This window comes from Cetorhinus maximus, chromosome 20, assembly GCF_964194155.1.
Source record: "Cetorhinus maximus chromosome 20, sCetMax3.hap1.1, whole genome shotgun sequence".
Taxonomy (NCBI): domain Eukaryota; kingdom Metazoa; phylum Chordata; class Chondrichthyes; order Lamniformes; family Cetorhinidae; genus Cetorhinus; species Cetorhinus maximus.
In genome coordinates this window covers 45,494,009-45,510,852 of record NC_135898.1, presented here as the reverse complement: position 1 = coordinate 45,510,852, position 16,844 = coordinate 45,494,009, and the positions used below count along the sequence as shown (strand labels likewise).

The window sequence follows — 16,844 nt, the reverse complement described above, 5'->3', positions numbered from 1 at the left end:
TTGGTGTTAATTTTCCAAAATTCCCTAGGTTCTGGAAAGGCTCCATCAGACTGGAAAGTAGCAAACAAAACCCCTCTATTCAAGAAGGGAGGGAGGCAGAAAACAGGAAACTATAGGCCACTTAGCTTGACGTCTATTGTGGGGAAGGTGTTAGTATTGATCATTAAGGTGGTATAGCTGGGCTCTTAGAGAAACTCAAGGTAATTGGGACAAATCCACATGGTTTTGTGAAAGGAAAATCATGTTTAACCAATTTATTGGAGTTCTTTGAAGGAGTAACATGCACTGTGGATAAAGGGGAGCCTGTAGACATGCTATACTTGGATTTCCAGAAGGCATTTGAGAAGGTGCCATATCAAAGGTTATTGCGGAAAATAAAAGCTCATGGTGTAGGGGGTAACGTATTAGCATGGATAGAAGATTGGCTGGCTGGCAGGAAGCGGAGAGTATGCATAAATGGGTGTTTTTCTGATTGGCAGGATGTGACGAGTCGAGCCCTGCAGGGGCCTATGCTGGAGCCTCAACATTTTACAATTTATACAATGACTTAGATGAGGGCAACAAAGGCATGATAGCTGAATTTGCAGATGACACAAAGATAGTTAGGAAAGCATGTCGTGAAGAGGACATAAGGAGGTTGCAGACGGATATAGATAGGTTGCAGACGGATATAGATAGATATGAGAGGGAAAAAATATGGCAGATGGAGTATAATATGGGAAAATGTGAAGTCGTTCACTTTGGCTGGAAGAATAAAAAAGCAGAGTATTACTTAAACGGAGAACGGCTGCAGAATTGTGAGCCGCAGAGGGATCTAGGTGCTCGAGTGTCTCAAAGTTAGTATGCAGGTACAGCAAGTAATTAAGACTAATGGAATGCTATTGTTTATTACGAGAGGAATTGAACATAAAAGTAAGGATGTTATGCTTCATCAGACAGGGCATTGGTGAGACCACATCTTGAATATTGTGTGCAGTTTTGGTCTCCTTGTTTAAGGAAGGATGTAAATGCATTAGGGATGCTTCAGACTGGACTTGTTTCCACTGGAGTTTAGAAGAGTGAGTGTGACTTGATTGAAGTAAATAAGATCCTGACCTTTGACAAGGTGGACTTGGAAAGGATGTTTCTTCTTGTGGTTGAGTCCAGAACTAGGGGAGCACTGTTTTAAAATTAGGGCTTGCCCTTTAAGGACAGATGAAGGGAAATGTTTTCTGAGGGTTGTGTGACTTTGGAACTCTTTGCCTCGGAAGGCAGTGGAGGTGAGGTCATTGAATATTTTTAAGGCGGAAGTAGATAGATTCTTGTTAGGCAAGGGAATTGAGGGTTATCAGGTGTAGATGGGAATGTGGAATTCAAAACACACGAATCAGCCTCTACAGTGACGACAGATGATGTCCAATATAGAAGTGACATATACCCTGGGTGCAGTCTATTGCCTACCAAGATGGACGGATGCCTATAGAATATAAGAGCAGGGAGGTTATGCTAGAACCCTAGACAATAATAAATAGCTGAAGTGCTATGTATAGTGCTGGTCACCACGTTACAGGAAAGATGTGATTGCACTAGGGAGGGTGTGGGGAGATTTAGCTGAGGAAAGACTGGATAGGTTGGGGTTGTTTTCCTTGGAACAGAGCAGGCTGAGGAGTGACTTAATTGAGAGGCCTCAATAGATATATAGTGATGCCCTATTAACTCCAGCAGAAGTATAGCAGAAGTAAAAACTAGGAAGTATAGATTTAAAGTGATTGGTGGAAGGGTTAGACAGGAAATGAGGAAACTTTTTTCACCAAAGTGTGGTAGGGCTTAGACCTCGCTGCTTGAAAGGATGGTAGAGACAAACTTTCACCATATTTTAAAAAGTACTTTGAGGTCAACTTGAAGAGCTGTGATCTGCAGGGCTATGGACCTAGTGGAGGAAAGTGGTTTTAGGCTGGTTATTTCTTTGTTAACCAATATTAACATGATTGGCCGAATGGACTCTTTCTGTGTAGTAAATTTTATATGTATATGGTCAAGGAACAAATAGTTTTATAACTGAAGTATAGGACTATTTGAGATAAATGGAGCAACTATTAAAATGTATTGAACTGCTTGCTCAGCAAAATATGCAGCATCCAAAATAAAATGGTGAGACTATAAACAATAGTCCATGGCATGATTAGAACCGCAGTGCGAAACATTTTAAACTGTGATCGAAGCCTGGAAGAAATGCATGCCATGAGCAAACTGGCCAGTAATGACACACCATGGATGAATAAAGAAATAAGAGTAAAATTGAAACCAAGGGTATAACTGTGTACTTGGACGATAAACGAGAGGATGATGAAGGGGAATAAAAAAGGTTAGGAAAAAAGTCCAAAAAAGTTAGGGCAGCAAAGAAAAGCTATGAAATTAAATTAACGAATATGGCTGCATTATTGATTTAAGAAGGTGAGGAGCTAATTGATAAACTAATTAAACTTAGAAGATTAAAATCTCTGCTTCAGAAGGATTGTATCGTGCATACTAAAAGAAGTTAGGGAAAGATACCAGAGAGATTATTACATACCTATAAAAATTCATTAAAAACAAAATGGTGCCAGAGGGCTGGCTGACAGCTATTGCAAACTAACTGTTATATTAGGCTTGGTCTACTTTGATCATTTAAATATGCCTAGCAAAGGGAAGAATCTCATGGCGGTATATGATACATTTCCAGTGTGTTGGAGTGAAACACTAAAGGATCATTATTAAATCTCCACATGCCTCTTATCATTTACCTAGATATTGGGCATGTAAAGGCACAATGCAAATGTGAGATCCACGAAGCCTGGATAAAAATATTTTGCATGAAGGCCTAAAAGTTCACCAAAAGCCTCTGATTGATTCCTAATGAGTGAACCCACAGCACTAACCTGATAGTCTTACTTAGAAGTTATTATGATAGCTGATGCAAGCAATGTTCTGATGGTGTAGTGGCTGCTCTGAGGTCAGACTGAACTGCACAATGGATCATGGAATGAGATTTTGTCTCTAAAATTCTAAATCCATTTTGACTAGAATGAGGATGCACTGGCATAAGGTTCAAAGTCTAGTTGCACTTCCTGATTGGGACAGCAGCTAGAATATTTTCTCCTTTTCATTCTGGCGAGACCAGTTTATTTGCCCCATCCCTAATTGCCGTTGAGAAGATGGTGGTGAGCTGCCTCCTTGAACTGCTGTAGTCCAGGTGTAGTTTCACTTGTAGTGCTATTGGGGAGGGAATTCCAGGATTTTACCCCAGTGACGATGAAAGAATGGCAATATAGTTCCAACTCGGGTTGATGAGTAACTCTTAGGGAAACTTATAAGAGGTGGTGTGCCCATGTGTCTGCTGCCCTTACTCTTCCAGATGGTAGAAGTTACAGGTTTAGAAGGTGCTGTTGAAGGAGCCTTGGCAAGTTCCTGCAGTACTTCTTGTATATGGTACATACTGCTGCAATTATGCACTGGAGGTGAATGGAATGATTGTATGAGGTGCTGATGACGTGGACTGCTTTGTCTTGGATGGGTTCGAGCTTCTTGTGTTGTTAGAGCTGCACTCATCCAGGCAAGTGGAGAGTATTCCATCACACTCGTGATGGTGAACAGGTTTGGGGAGTTGAGAGACAAGGCATTTGCCACAGAATACACATTATCTGACCAGCTTTGTAGCCACAATACTTAATGGTTGGTCCAGTTAAGTTTCTGGTCAGTAGCAATCTCAGTATATTGATGGGGAATTTGGCGATGGTACTGCTATTGAACATCAAGGGAGATGGTTAGATACTTTGTTTTTGGAGACGGCTGTTGCATAGCATGAATGTTAATTGCCACTCGTCAGCCCAAGCCTGAATGTTGTTCAAGTTTCCCTGCATGCAGGCATGGACTGCTTCAGTATCTGTGGAGTTGTGAGTGGTATAGTACGCTGCAATCATCAGCAAACATCCCCCCCTTTTGACCTTGTGTTGGAGGGATAGTCATTGAGGTAGCAGCTAAAGATGGTTGAGCTTAGGATACTACTCTGAGGAATACCTGCAGCGATACACTGGGCTGAGATGATTGACCCTAACAACCACAGCTACCTTGATCTTCCTTTGTGCGAGGTATGACTCCAACCAGTAGAGGGTTCCCCAACCATGCCCCCCAACCCATTTGTCAGTTGACTTCAATTTTGATTGGGCTGCTAGAACTCTCTGATACCACAGTTGGTCAAATGTTGCTTTGATGTCAAGGATAGTCACTCTCATCTCACCTCTGGAATTCCACTCTTGTTCATGTTTGAATAAGGCTGTAAGGAGGCTTGGAGCCGAATGGCCCTGACAGAACCCAAACTGAGAATCAGTGAGCATGTTGTTGCTGAGTAGGACTGTTAACCTTCCATCAATTTGCTGATGATCACAAGTACTCTGGGCTGGTAATTGGCAGATTGGATTTGTGGACGGGACATACTTGAGCAATTTTCCACATTGTCTAATGAATGCTAGTGTTGTGTCTGGACTGTAATAGCTAAGATCTTGGACTCCTGGAGCACAAGTCTTCAGCCCTACATCCAGGATGTTGTCAGAGCCCATACCTTTACTGTATCCAGTGTCTTCAGCTGTTCTTTATCACATGGAGTGAATTGAATTGTTTCAAGACTGACACTTATAATGGTGGGGACCTCAGGAGGAGACAGAGATGGATCATCCACATAGCACTTCTGGCTGAAGATGGTTGCAGAAATTTTCAGCCTTGCCTTTTGCACTGACATGCTGGACTCATGTGGCACAACTGCAGACCTTTGATCTGATACGTTGATTGTGGGATCTGTCCATAGCATGCTGCTTCCACTGTACAGCATTCATGTAATCCTGTGTTGTAGCTTCATCAAATTGGCACCTAATTTTTAGGCATGCTGAGTGCTGCTTCTGGCATGCCCTCTTACACTCCTCGTTGAACCTGGGTCGACCCCCTGGCTTGGTTATACTGGTAGATTGAGGAGTAGGCTGTGACGTTACAAATTGCAGTGGAATACAATACTGCTGCTGGTAGCCCAAGGCGCTTCCATGGATGCCCAGTTTTAAGCTGCTAGATTGGTTCTGAGCCTGTCCCGTTTACCACAATGGTAGTGCCACATAACATGATGGAGGATGTCGTCAGTGTGAAGATGGGACTTCATCTCCACAATAACTGTGCACTGCTACCAGTGCAGTCATGGACAAATGCATCTGTAACAGATAGATAGGTGAGGATGATGTCAAGTAAGTTTATCCCTCCTGTTAGTTCTTTTACTAACTGCCGGACACCCAGTCTTGCAGGTCTGTCTTTCAGGAGTTGGTCAGTAGTGGTGTCACTGAGCCACTCTTGGTGATAGACAATTAGGTACTCCACCCAGAATGCATTCTGCGTCCCTGCTTTCCTCAGTGCTTCTCCAAATAGTGTTCAGCATGGAGTCGCACTGATTCTTCACCTGAGGGAGGCAGTTGGTCAGAATTAGCAAGCAAGAGAGATCAGAGAAGTTGGGACTGTTTTCCTTGGAGAAGAGAAGGTTGAGAGGAAATTGATAGAAGTATTCAAAATCACAGGGGTCTGGAAAAGTGGATAGGGAGAAACTGTTTCCAATAGTGAAAGAATAGAGAATGAGAAGGCAATGATTTTTAGTAATTGGCAAAAGAAGCAAAGGCAACATGAAACACAACTTTTTCACACAGCAAGTGGTTAATGTCTGGAATGCACAGCCTGAGAGTGTGGCGGAGTCAGGTTCAATCGAGGCATTGAGAAAGGAATTAGACTGTTATCTAAAAAGAGAGAATGTGCAGCGTTAAGGGGAGAAGGCAGGGGAATGGCACTAGATGAGTTGCTCATTCAGAGAACCAGTGCAGACACGATGAGCTGAATTACCTCCTGTGTTATAACAATTCTGTGATGCTGAGAGATTTCCTTTGCCATGTTTGACCTGATGCCTTGAGAGGATGGAGCCCAGAGTCAATGTTGAAGAATTCTAGGGCCACTCCCCATTTTATAACACTAGGCTGCCACGTCTGGTGAGTCTGGGGAAGAACATAGCCAGCAATGCTGATGGTGCAGTCAGGGACATTTGGCTGTGAGGTATAATTCTGTGGGTGTGACTGTCACGGTTGATCCTTTACTAGTCTGTGGGACAGCTCTCCCAATTTGGGAACAAGTCCCCAGATGTTAGTGAGGAGAACTGGGCAGGGTGTGTCTTTGTCATTTCTGGTTCCTAAGCCAATGCCAGATGGCCTGTTCAATTTTATTCTTTTTCTTAGTTTGATACAATTCAGGGGCATATAAGACTCAACCACATTGCTGTGATTCTGGAGTTGCCCAGTCCATGTGGAGATGAAGTCCCATCTTTACATTTAGGATATCCTCCTGCTAAATGGGATAGATTTAGAACAGATATAGCAACTCAAAACTGAGCATCCATGAGATGCTGTGGGCCATCAGCAGCAGCAAAATTGTATTCAATCACAATTTGTAGCCTCAAGGCCTGGCATATCCTTTACTCTACCATTACCTACAAGCCAGGGGATCAACCTTATCTTTCTTCCATCATAATGGCAGAAGTGGGGATGTTTGCTGATGATTGCACAATGTTCAGCACTATTTACGACTCCTGAGATACTGAAGTAGTCCATGTCCAAATGCAGCAAGTTCTGGGTAATATCCAGGCTTGGCCTGACAATTGGCAAGTAACATTCGTGCCACACAAGTGCCAGGCAATGACCATCTCCAGCTAGAGAGAATCTAACCATCACCCCTTGACGTTCAATAGCATTACCATCACTGAATCTCCCACTATCAACATCCTGGGGGGTTACCATTGACCAAAAACTGAACTGGACTAGCCATATGAATACTGTGGATACAAGAACAGGTCAGAGTCCAGGATCCTGTGGCGAGTAACTCACTTCCTGACTCCCCCACCATCTACAAGGCACAAGTCAAGAGTCTGATGGAATGCTCTCCACTTTCCTGGATGAGTACAGCTCCAATAACACTCGAATCTTGACACTATCCAGTATAAAACAGTTTGCTTGATTAGCACCCCCACCCCAAAACATTCACTCCGCCCACCACCAATGTACAGTTGCAGCGATGTGTACCATCTACAAGATGCACTACAGGAACTCACCAAGGTTCCTTAGGCAACACCTTCCAAACCCATGACCATACCACCTCGAAGGACAAGGGCAGCAGACACTACCACCTGAAAATTCCCCTCCAAGGCACTCATCATCCTGACTTGGAACTATATCACCATTCCTTCACTGTCGCTGGGCCAAAATTCTTGAACTTCCCTCCCTAACAACAGTGTGGGTGTACCTACACCACAATGGACTGCAGCGGTTCAAGAAGGCAGCTCACCACCGCCTTAAGGGCAATTAGGGATGGGAAATAAATGCTGGCCTAGCCTGGAACGCCCACATCCCATGAATGAATGAAAAGAAATCCCTGGTTCAATTAGCAGTACAGGAAAGCATGTCAGCACCAGAAATAACTAAAAATGAGATGCCCACCTGGTGAAGCTACAAGGCAGGACTAATTGCAAAATAGCAGGAAGAAGCATGCGATGGACAGAGATAAGCGATCCCACAACCAGCTGATCAGGTCAAAGCTCTGCAATCCTTCCACATCCAGTAGTGAATGGTGGTGGACAGTGAAACAACTAACAGGAGGAGGAGGCTGCACAAATATCCTCATCCTTGTGCACCAGAACTAGCAGCAGCCCTCTCCAGGTATGTCCTGTCCACAAAAAACAGGACAAATTCAATCTGGTCATGTCAAGAAGATATAATAATTCTCATAATGTTGGAATTTATTGTAAAATAGAGTAATAGTGCAATGTGTCTGTGTGTGTGTGTAAGACTTAATTGAATTAGAGGCAGCTCGTCTGAGTACTTTGATCTGAGAAGAGAGGTTACATTTGAAATGTAAATTAGGTAAACATGGGGAAGTTTAAAAACATAGGTGTGAAGGGAACATTTGCATTTTGAAATAAACCAGACTAGATTGTTTTCAAAGGAGGGGTGAAATGTGTTACCTAGCCAGGTGAAGTTTAGAAACTGTGTTGTTCCAAACCTGTGACCGCTAACACCTAGAAGGTCAAGGGCAGCAGACACATGGGAACACTACCATCTGCAAGTTCCCCTCAAAGCCAAGCATCATCCTACCTTAGAACTATATTGCCTTTCCTTCATTGTCACTGGGTCAAGATCCTGGAACTCCCTAACAGCGCTTTGGGTGTACCTACACCACATGGACTGCAGTGCTTCAAGAAGGTGGCTCACCACCACTTTCTCAAGGGCAGTTAGGGATGGGCTATAAACGCAGGCTTTGCTAGCAACACTCACACCCTGTGAAAAAATAAAATAAAACTTGTAGGCCAGACCAAGAATGGAAATTATGTTCCTTCCCTAAAGGACTTCAATAGATGCATTTTCAAGACAATCTGGTAGTTTCATGAAATTATTAATGAGACTAACGTTTTATTCCAGATTTACTAATGAATTTAAACTCCCCCAGCTACTGTGGTGGGATTTGAACTCATGACACAGGAGCATTAATCTGAGTTTAACCAAATGCAAAGCAGCACTTGACATGGCTTGAGTGGCCGATAACAAGGTGAAAACATCTTTCAGCTTTTTCATCCATTGTCCTTGTAACTCAGCCAAACCTTTTCATTGGGTCAGTGAAGGCAAATGTCAGTACTTGCCCTGTTGATCAGTGCAACCAGCCCTCCCCCCAGCCTCAAACACCACCTTGACTTCATACTTCAGGCACCAAGTTGGAAGTGGCTTTGTTATTAAAGGCCACATACAACTGAGACACTGACTAATAACATCCTGCCCCTTTTTTTTGGCTGATTTTGTGCAAAGAGCAAAGTTGTTCTTGAGACTAATGTTTGATCAGAATGCATTGATCTGATGTTGTTTTTGTAAGAACTCAGATTCCCTTTACAATTTGAACTGTTGTGAAGGTTAACATAGTTAATGGTATTATTTTTAAATTTCAGAATTAGAGGTACTTGAAAAGTTGACTGAAGAAGGGAAATTGAAGGAAGCCTATAAGGTGACTGGTTTTAACATCATCTGAAAAGTTGGTTTCTGCCATTTTCTCAAGTTGTATTTTGTTTTTACATAGGAATAATGTTCATCGTTCTGAGGTTTTTATTAAGAAAACTAATTAAGAGTAAAACTTTTAAAAAGCTGCATCACATTTATTTTCTAATCACAAGATTTCGTTGTTAACGAGAGCCCAGTGAGCTAGTCAGATTTGTTTCCTCATTCCATGTGAACTGTTAGAATTTTCTAACCCTGTTCTGTTATAGATATATTTTTGACCAAGTTTGATTATTTTTCTGTTTTTAATTTCTGTTAGTCTAATGGTCACTGGAGAACTTGCATTTCTAATGTACCATATCATCATTCCAAGGATGTTCACGTATAATTTTAGCTTGAAGTGCAGTCACGTTATGGAGGCAAATATAGCAGCCATTCTACACCGAGCAAAATCCCACTGCAAGACAGGGCTTTGGTTTAGTGTCTTACCTGAAGAATGGCATCTCAGACAATGCAGCACTTCTCACTGGACTGAAGTGTCAATCTATATTTATATGCTGAATTTGTAGCCTGCAGTTTGAGTTCACAGACTTTTGATTCTGATGATAACGCTACCAAATAAATCAAAGTGTTTGAAGTGAAGTGCAAATAGCTTATAATGATGTAACATTCACACTCAGTAAATTAACTCTGTTTTGAAATAAAAATTAGAGAATTATGGAATAGTCAACCTCTGAATGAGTAGGATCTATTTGGTTTTAAAATTGAAATTCTTTCTATGAACTTGTATAGTTTGTATGAGATCACCAAAGCAACAGGTGGAGCTGAAGTACGCAGATAGTGACGATTTGCGCAGAGAAGCCAACAATTGGGTGAATCATAAGCAATGGGAGCATGAGTAGGCCATTTGGCCCTTCAAGCCTGCTTGACCAATCAATAAGATCATGGCTGATCTGACTGTGGCCTGAACTCCACTTTCCGCCCTGTTCCCCATAGCTCCTTTGTAGCTCAAAAAATATGTCTAACTCGGCTTTGAAGATACTCAATCACCAGCCTTTACTGTTCTCTGCTGAAGAGAATTTCAAAGACTAACGACTCTGAGAGAAGAAATTCCTTGTCATCTGTCTTAAATGGGAGACCCCTTATTTTTAAATTGTGCTCCTTAGTTCTAGATTCCCCCACGAGAGGAAACACCCTCCCAGCATCTACCCAACCAAGCTCCGTCAATCTTATATGTTTCAATAAGGTCATCTCTTATTCTTCTAAACTCCAATAAGTATCCTCATAATTTCTGAGATGAAGGTATTCTCTTAACTGAGTGAACCTCTCTGAACTGCTTCCAGTGCAAGTAAACCCCTCCTTCAGTTAGGAGACCAAAACTGTACACAGTACTCCAGGTGCTATCCCTCCAGTGTCCTGTACAGTTGTAGCAAGACTCTTGCTACAAGTATTCAATCTTGCAATAATGGCCAACATTCCATTTGCCTTCCTGATTATTTGCAGCACCTGCATGCTAACTTTAGTGATTCATGTATAAGGACACCCAGATCCTCCTCCTGCTGCATTCTGCCTTCTCTCTCTCTTTAAATAATATTCTGTTTTTTTTATTCTTCCTGCTGAAGTGGTCAATCTCACATTTTCTGACATACTTCATCTGCCAAACGTTTGACCACTTGCTTCACCTATCTATATGTCTTTGCAGACTGTTGGCCTAGGTAGGGCTCCGGTCTTTTTCTATCATTCTCCAATCTTACCAGTTACCTTTTGTGTAGTCTAGGAATTGAGGCTTAGACTTGCTTGGCCCATGTGGCTCAGCTGCTTGCTGTATGAGTATTCTGAGCTATTAATGCACTCCATAAGGTCAAAAGAAGAATATCTATTTAAGGGGAGTTTTTATTCGGTTTCCTCCAGGTTGGTTTTTATCTTTTAGCAGCAACCAAAGCTCAAGAAATTTATGTGATTAAAACATAAAAGTTTACTCAGTATTAATGTTCTAACTGATTCTGATTGAAATTTACCCACTGTAAGAGCACATCCTTCGCGTATTTGTTTCAAATTTTAATAACATTCTTTTACTCTCAAAAAAAATAGGATGAAGAGATCCAAAAGTTGAAAGATGATCTGATGCTCAAGGATGCTGATCTGAATAAAGTGACAAATCTGCTTGCAAGTTATGGGGAACAAATTGAAAGTTATGTAAGTTTCCGATTATTGTAGCCTTGATTGTCTAGGTGCCCCACAATAAGCTAGCTAATAGTAGAGCAAATGTGAAAACTGAGAAAAAGAGACATTTTGTCAAAGCTTTTCACCTTGCATTCATCAGGACAATTTGAAAGAATACCAATGTAAAGGAAAACAACAAATTTATATTGTATGAGAAGAGAATACTGATTGGTTGGCAGGTGGACTCTGGTAGAGGCATTGCCATGGAGAATGCACCAGTTGATGGTGACTGACAGTTAACTGCCAAGTAAATAAGGCCTGAGCCATTTGCTCACCATGCAAGCTTTATGCTGAAATGGGGTGCATCAAAGGTATCCTGCGGAATAATAGCTACCCTAATCAGATTATTTTGCATTGTATGTATGTCACGCACGCCTAAGGCCACCAAATTCGGCCTTGAAAAGTGCCCAGTCTACCTCTCATTATCCTGTAAGATATCTCAAAAATTTGAGCAACAGGTGAAACCAGCTGTTTCACGCAGCTAGTATGCTGTTGCAACATGAATGGTATTCGCCACTAACAGGATGCTGCCATGAAGCCAAAAAGACGTTCTGTCTATCACACAAATGAGTAATGTGGTATATGAATTTCAGTGCCAGTGTGATGCTAGGTATGTAGGCCGTACATGCAAAGAGTGGCGGATTGTATCAAACAGCATGTCCCTTCTGCTCTTCGCAATGGGCAAGGTACAGACTGTGCCCAACCAGCTTGTGCTTGCAAAACTCAAAACAATGTCCAACATTAGATGTGATCCCATGATTGGACAACATTTGCTAAGCAACCCAATTGAAGATTGTCAGCCAAGCTCGCAGTGTGGTGCATTTGTGTGTACTAGAAGCTACATATATTAATAACAGGGCCCTGTTCTTTGCAGACAGAAAGAATGGCAGACAGGCATTGCGCCTGTTTCAGCCAAACAAGATAAGTGACAGCCATTCAGTGATTTATTCCTCAGGGCAATGCTTTGACCAATCAGATTCAAGCACCCTGATTTAAATTTCAAACAATGCTTGGAGTTAACTGTCGTTCACCATCAACTAGTGCATTCTCCATGGAAAAGCCTCTACCAATCAGAGTCCTCTTGCCAACCACTCAGCGCTCTCTTCTCATACAGTATAAATTTGTTGTTTTCCCTGTTGTATTCTTGCAAATTGTCCCGATGAGTGCAAGACAAAGTTTTTTTTCGTTCATTTGGTAGTACAGAAAATATTTTTCTTTTTTCAACAATACTAAGTTCTGTACCACCAAACGACTATTTATAAATATGAAAACTTTAAACCTCCACATTGACAGTGTAAAAACGCAGATTTTAAGGAGTAAAAGTCAAATTCACTGTCAATTTTGGACTGCAGAAGTTAGACCTTTGTATTTCAAATTTTTTGGGCGGTGGTTTGACTCAGCAAAAAGAAAATCACTGCTTCTATTGCTTGATTAACTATGGATGCTGATACCAATATGTTGGGAAAGCTTACATTGCCTCCCCTGTCTTCTCATCAATTTTCACTTTCCTCTTTCTATTCACTGAGTTGGCAAAAATATCCTTTTCAAAAAGCCCATTGCAGTCAAACAAAGAGTGGGAAAAGAGGGGAGCTATTTGTCCCCTCCTCACCATAGCTCTGTCTGTGGCACCTGGAGTAATCACAATCAGCAGACAGGGTTCAACAACCTACAAGTTGGGTGGAGATAGAGAGATGAAGGAACCCACTTTGGGTCTTGTTCTTTCAGTGTCTTGGTTGCTTGTCCTGTTCTACAGAGAAAGCAGATGCCTGAAACACACAAAGGGTTGCCTTGTCACATGACTTCTCTCCAACTTCCCATGGATTCAAATAAGATTTTGGCCTGTGTATTCCAATTGTACCTTGATTGTAACACATCTGGGAATCCCTCTCTCAGCCAGGGTCCAATTGTCCAACTGATTATGTCTAATGGCTTCTCTCCACCCAATTGAGTGTCTGGATGTTGTGCCAGTAGAATAGGGGATGTAGGTCATTCCCATTCCCATGAGGTAATTGTCTACATTGTCTGTTTTTGCAGACAGGTAGACTCCATCTCAATGGTGTTGGAAGGTGAAAGGAAGGTGCAGTAATGCAAATTGTGTAGCCATCTTTGGCTGAGAGCTCAAATCACTGAAATGCAGCTTCAGTCACTTTTTAAGGGAAAAAAACAATGGGGTGGGGGGTGAGTTCCAGTCAGCCGATTCAAAATCATTTTTTTGATATAAAACATGTTTTCATGACATCCAGCAATGATTGTCCAGGAATTCATCCTTTTACTACCAGGAAACATTTTGTCTTAACTTTGCTATTTGCTGTGCAAAACTTTTATAACCAGGAAAGCAGTTGATCCAACAGAAGAAAACAGCACTATTCTTACAGCACTACATGAAGAGCTCAAAGTTTGGACAAAAATTCTTTGTTTTAAAAGCATTTGCCTCATTTTTAACCATTAACTACATCCCATCTGGAGGGGCATTAGTTCCTATTGTTTAAGAACTTTTTGGTTCATGAAATCAACTCAATTGTACTTACTTTCAAAATATAATGGAAGTAATCTATACCTGTTTTCACTGCTAAAATTTGAAATATGTATGAATTTTTTGACTCCTTGATTCCAATGCTGCTGCTGAATCCTCCAAATAGCTGTCTTGTATGAATCAAGATATTTTCCAGAGGCAAAACTGAAGTCTTCCTTTTGGATTCCATTATCTCCTACACATCTTTGGCCTCAACTCCTCCAACCTCCCAACTACCATCTTGTGCTAAATCTGGTGATGTCAAATCTGGCTGTGCTGCTTTAGACTAAGTTTCCTTCCTTATGCTTGTTCTGTTGCAACAATGAAAGAATAAGTTCATAGTAACATTGCCTGCCTGCTGCCACACCTCTCCCGTAGATCATGCTTTTGTTAGTTCGGGTTGCCTCCCTGCAACTTGCTCAAACCCATTCATTCATCTCTCCTTTCAATTCCATTATTGCTGCTCTTTTAGCCACTATGCCCCTGGCCTCTAGACCTCTTTCTTCAACTGCCGCCTGCACTACTTGGAAAAAGTTTTCTCCAATTGCTTTTCATCCAGATCCCTTGAGTGCACTTTATCTATTAATTTTTCTCCTGCTCTATGTCCATCTTCGAATGCAATCTGTAAAGTCTCTAGTAAGTCTATCAAATGTGAGGATCCATAGATAAATACAAGCAGTTGTGCTTTGGGCATGATGCAATCTTGCTCATACATGTTTTAAAGGCAACCTAGCTTGCCAAGAAAGTGATTTCTAAAAAGATTTGATCACTCACTGAATTATGCGTAATTTGAAACTTAGAATTCTGTGGATGCCAAAGGTTAGAACTGTGTTGTTCCAAATACGAATCTTATTGGGGTTCAGTAACAGATATCAGGTGCGATATGTCTTCTCTTCCAAGCAATGGAGTCCCTGCTGTATATTTTTTTTTAACCAGACTCACCATTGTGAATTTGACTTCTTTGCCCATGTCTCCTTATAGTCTCCCTCCTGAAAAGTGGTGCTGACTCACTCCGTTTTTCTCCAAATAGATCATTACATTTTCCTTCAGGGCACCCTCTAGCATTTAATCAGCAGCTTATAATTTCCGATATACATAGTCTTCCATAGTACTTTTATGAAATAAGCTTTGGCTAACCTCCACCTGCATCTATACCCCAATGAGGTTGAAGCTTCTTATTTTTCTACTTTATTGCATTGTAACTGCTTAGTTTTATGTTACTGCTGTGTACCAAGGTGCAATTTTAGAGCAAGGCAGCTTTTGCTTACATCAAATTCGTAATTAAAAATCACTTTTGTTTTTTTCTCTCCTTTTTCACTTCATTCACATTATGGTATAGAAACCAGTTGCTTCTATAGCATTAAAAAAATTGACACATGCCTTTTTGCTTCTAGGCTATGACTATAGAAAACATTGAAGAAATGTTGGAAACAGGTGGCATAACAGAAAACATGCACGTGGAAACGGTGAAAAATCCTTCAGCTACTAGCAGAAAACGTGCTTCTGAAAATTATAGAAAGGAAGACCAGCCACCTTCCAAAAAAGGTACCACTTTTCTCTTTAAGTAAAATGGTGAAATGCAAGCCAATACAAATGAATGATGCTAAAACAGCTCATAGTCTAGTCAGGCTGAAGAAGAGCAATGGTTTATGTGAACCTATGAATATAAGTCTATAAATTCTATTTTCATGAACGATGTCTAAAGAACTTGCATACCCTATTCCACTACATGTTCATAAATATTGAAATCCACTGAAGTTTTGATTCACAAAAATATCCATTACTCATGAATTACACAGACCTGGCTCACTTGGCTGATTAGTAAACAATACCATCTTGTTGTGTATCTAGTTTGTACCAGGCATTTCAGGTTGATACGCTGTAAAACAATGGCCCAGATCTTCTGGTCAGCATTGATGCTGTACACATAAAAACGCAATTACAGCTTGTTGCCTTGGTCTATGTTCTTGAATGATAATATCATGTAGCCTGCTTACAATATAAAGTTAATAGAGAGTTGACACTGCCCATTAAAATTTCTGCGGCTTGACCCTTTTCAGAGTTTTTTTCAGCCAGGAGTTCTGATCCCAGCTGAAGCATTGATAGGTCAGCACAAACATCCACATGCAAAATTGTCGAGCATAGGAAAAGACAGATGAAGACAGGACACCCCCCATCTTTTTCACAATAGTAGCTGCAGTATTCAGTTAAGCTTTTAAAGGTCTCAAGTCTTTCAGTAAGTGAGTGGGTTAGTAAATGAGTGGTGGGGAGTGAGTGAGGGGATCATACGGTCAGGGGTGGCTGGTTTAAGGTGGCTGGTTGTGGTGCTCAGTCAGTTATGCAGGTTAATCACTGAGTTAGACCAAGTATTAACCAGAATTAGATTTCCAGGGTAAGTATGCAGGTAATTCCTGTTAATGTTGCAATCTTTTCACGATGAAGTGCCTACTTTTTTTTATTCATTCATGGGATGTGGGCTTCGCTAGCTGGGTCAGCATTTATGCCCATCCCTAGTTTCCTTTGAGAAGATGGTGGTGAGCTGCCTTCTTGAACCGCTGCAGTCCATGTGGTGTAGGCACACCCACAGTGCTGTTAGGAAGAGAGTTCCAGGATTTTGACCCAGCAGCATTGAAGGAAGGGTGATATATTTCCAAGTCAGGCTAGTGAGTGACTTGGAGGGGAACTTCCAGCTGGTGGTGTTCCCATCTATCTGCTGCCTTTGTCCTTCTAGATGGTAGGGGTCATGAGATTGGAAGGTGCTGTCTAAGGAGCCTTTTTGAATTCCTGCAATACAACTTGTAGATGGTACACACTGCTACTACTGTGTGTCAGTGGTGGAGAAAGTGAATTTTTGTGGACGTGGTGCCAATCAAGCGGGCTACTTTGTCCTAGATGGTGTCAAGCTCCTTGAGTGTTCTGGAAGTTGCACTCAACCAGGCAAGTGGGAAGTATTCCATCACACTCCTGACTTGTGCCTTGTAGATGGTGGACAGGCTTTGGAAAGCCAGGAGGTGAGTTATTCATCGCAGGGTTTCTAGCCTCTG

General features: G+C 41.5%; 1 protein-coding gene across 2 annotated transcripts in view; it reads left to right on the top strand.

Annotated features, from left to right (window-relative positions):
* Positions 1 to 16,844, top strand: part of LOC144695070 (kinesin-like protein KIF20B) — a 122,914-nt gene that overhangs the window by 56,006 nt on the left and 50,064 nt on the right. For both annotated transcript variants that reach the window (XM_078565984.1, XM_078565983.1), the window contains exons 17-19: positions 9,020 to 9,075; positions 11,157 to 11,261; positions 15,195 to 15,345. In XM_078565984.1, the coding sequence (XP_078422110.1) occupies positions 9,020 to 9,075; positions 11,157 to 11,261; positions 15,195 to 15,345 (312 nt within the window). The remainder of the gene's footprint in view (positions 1 to 9,019; positions 9,076 to 11,156; positions 11,262 to 15,194; positions 15,346 to 16,844) is intronic.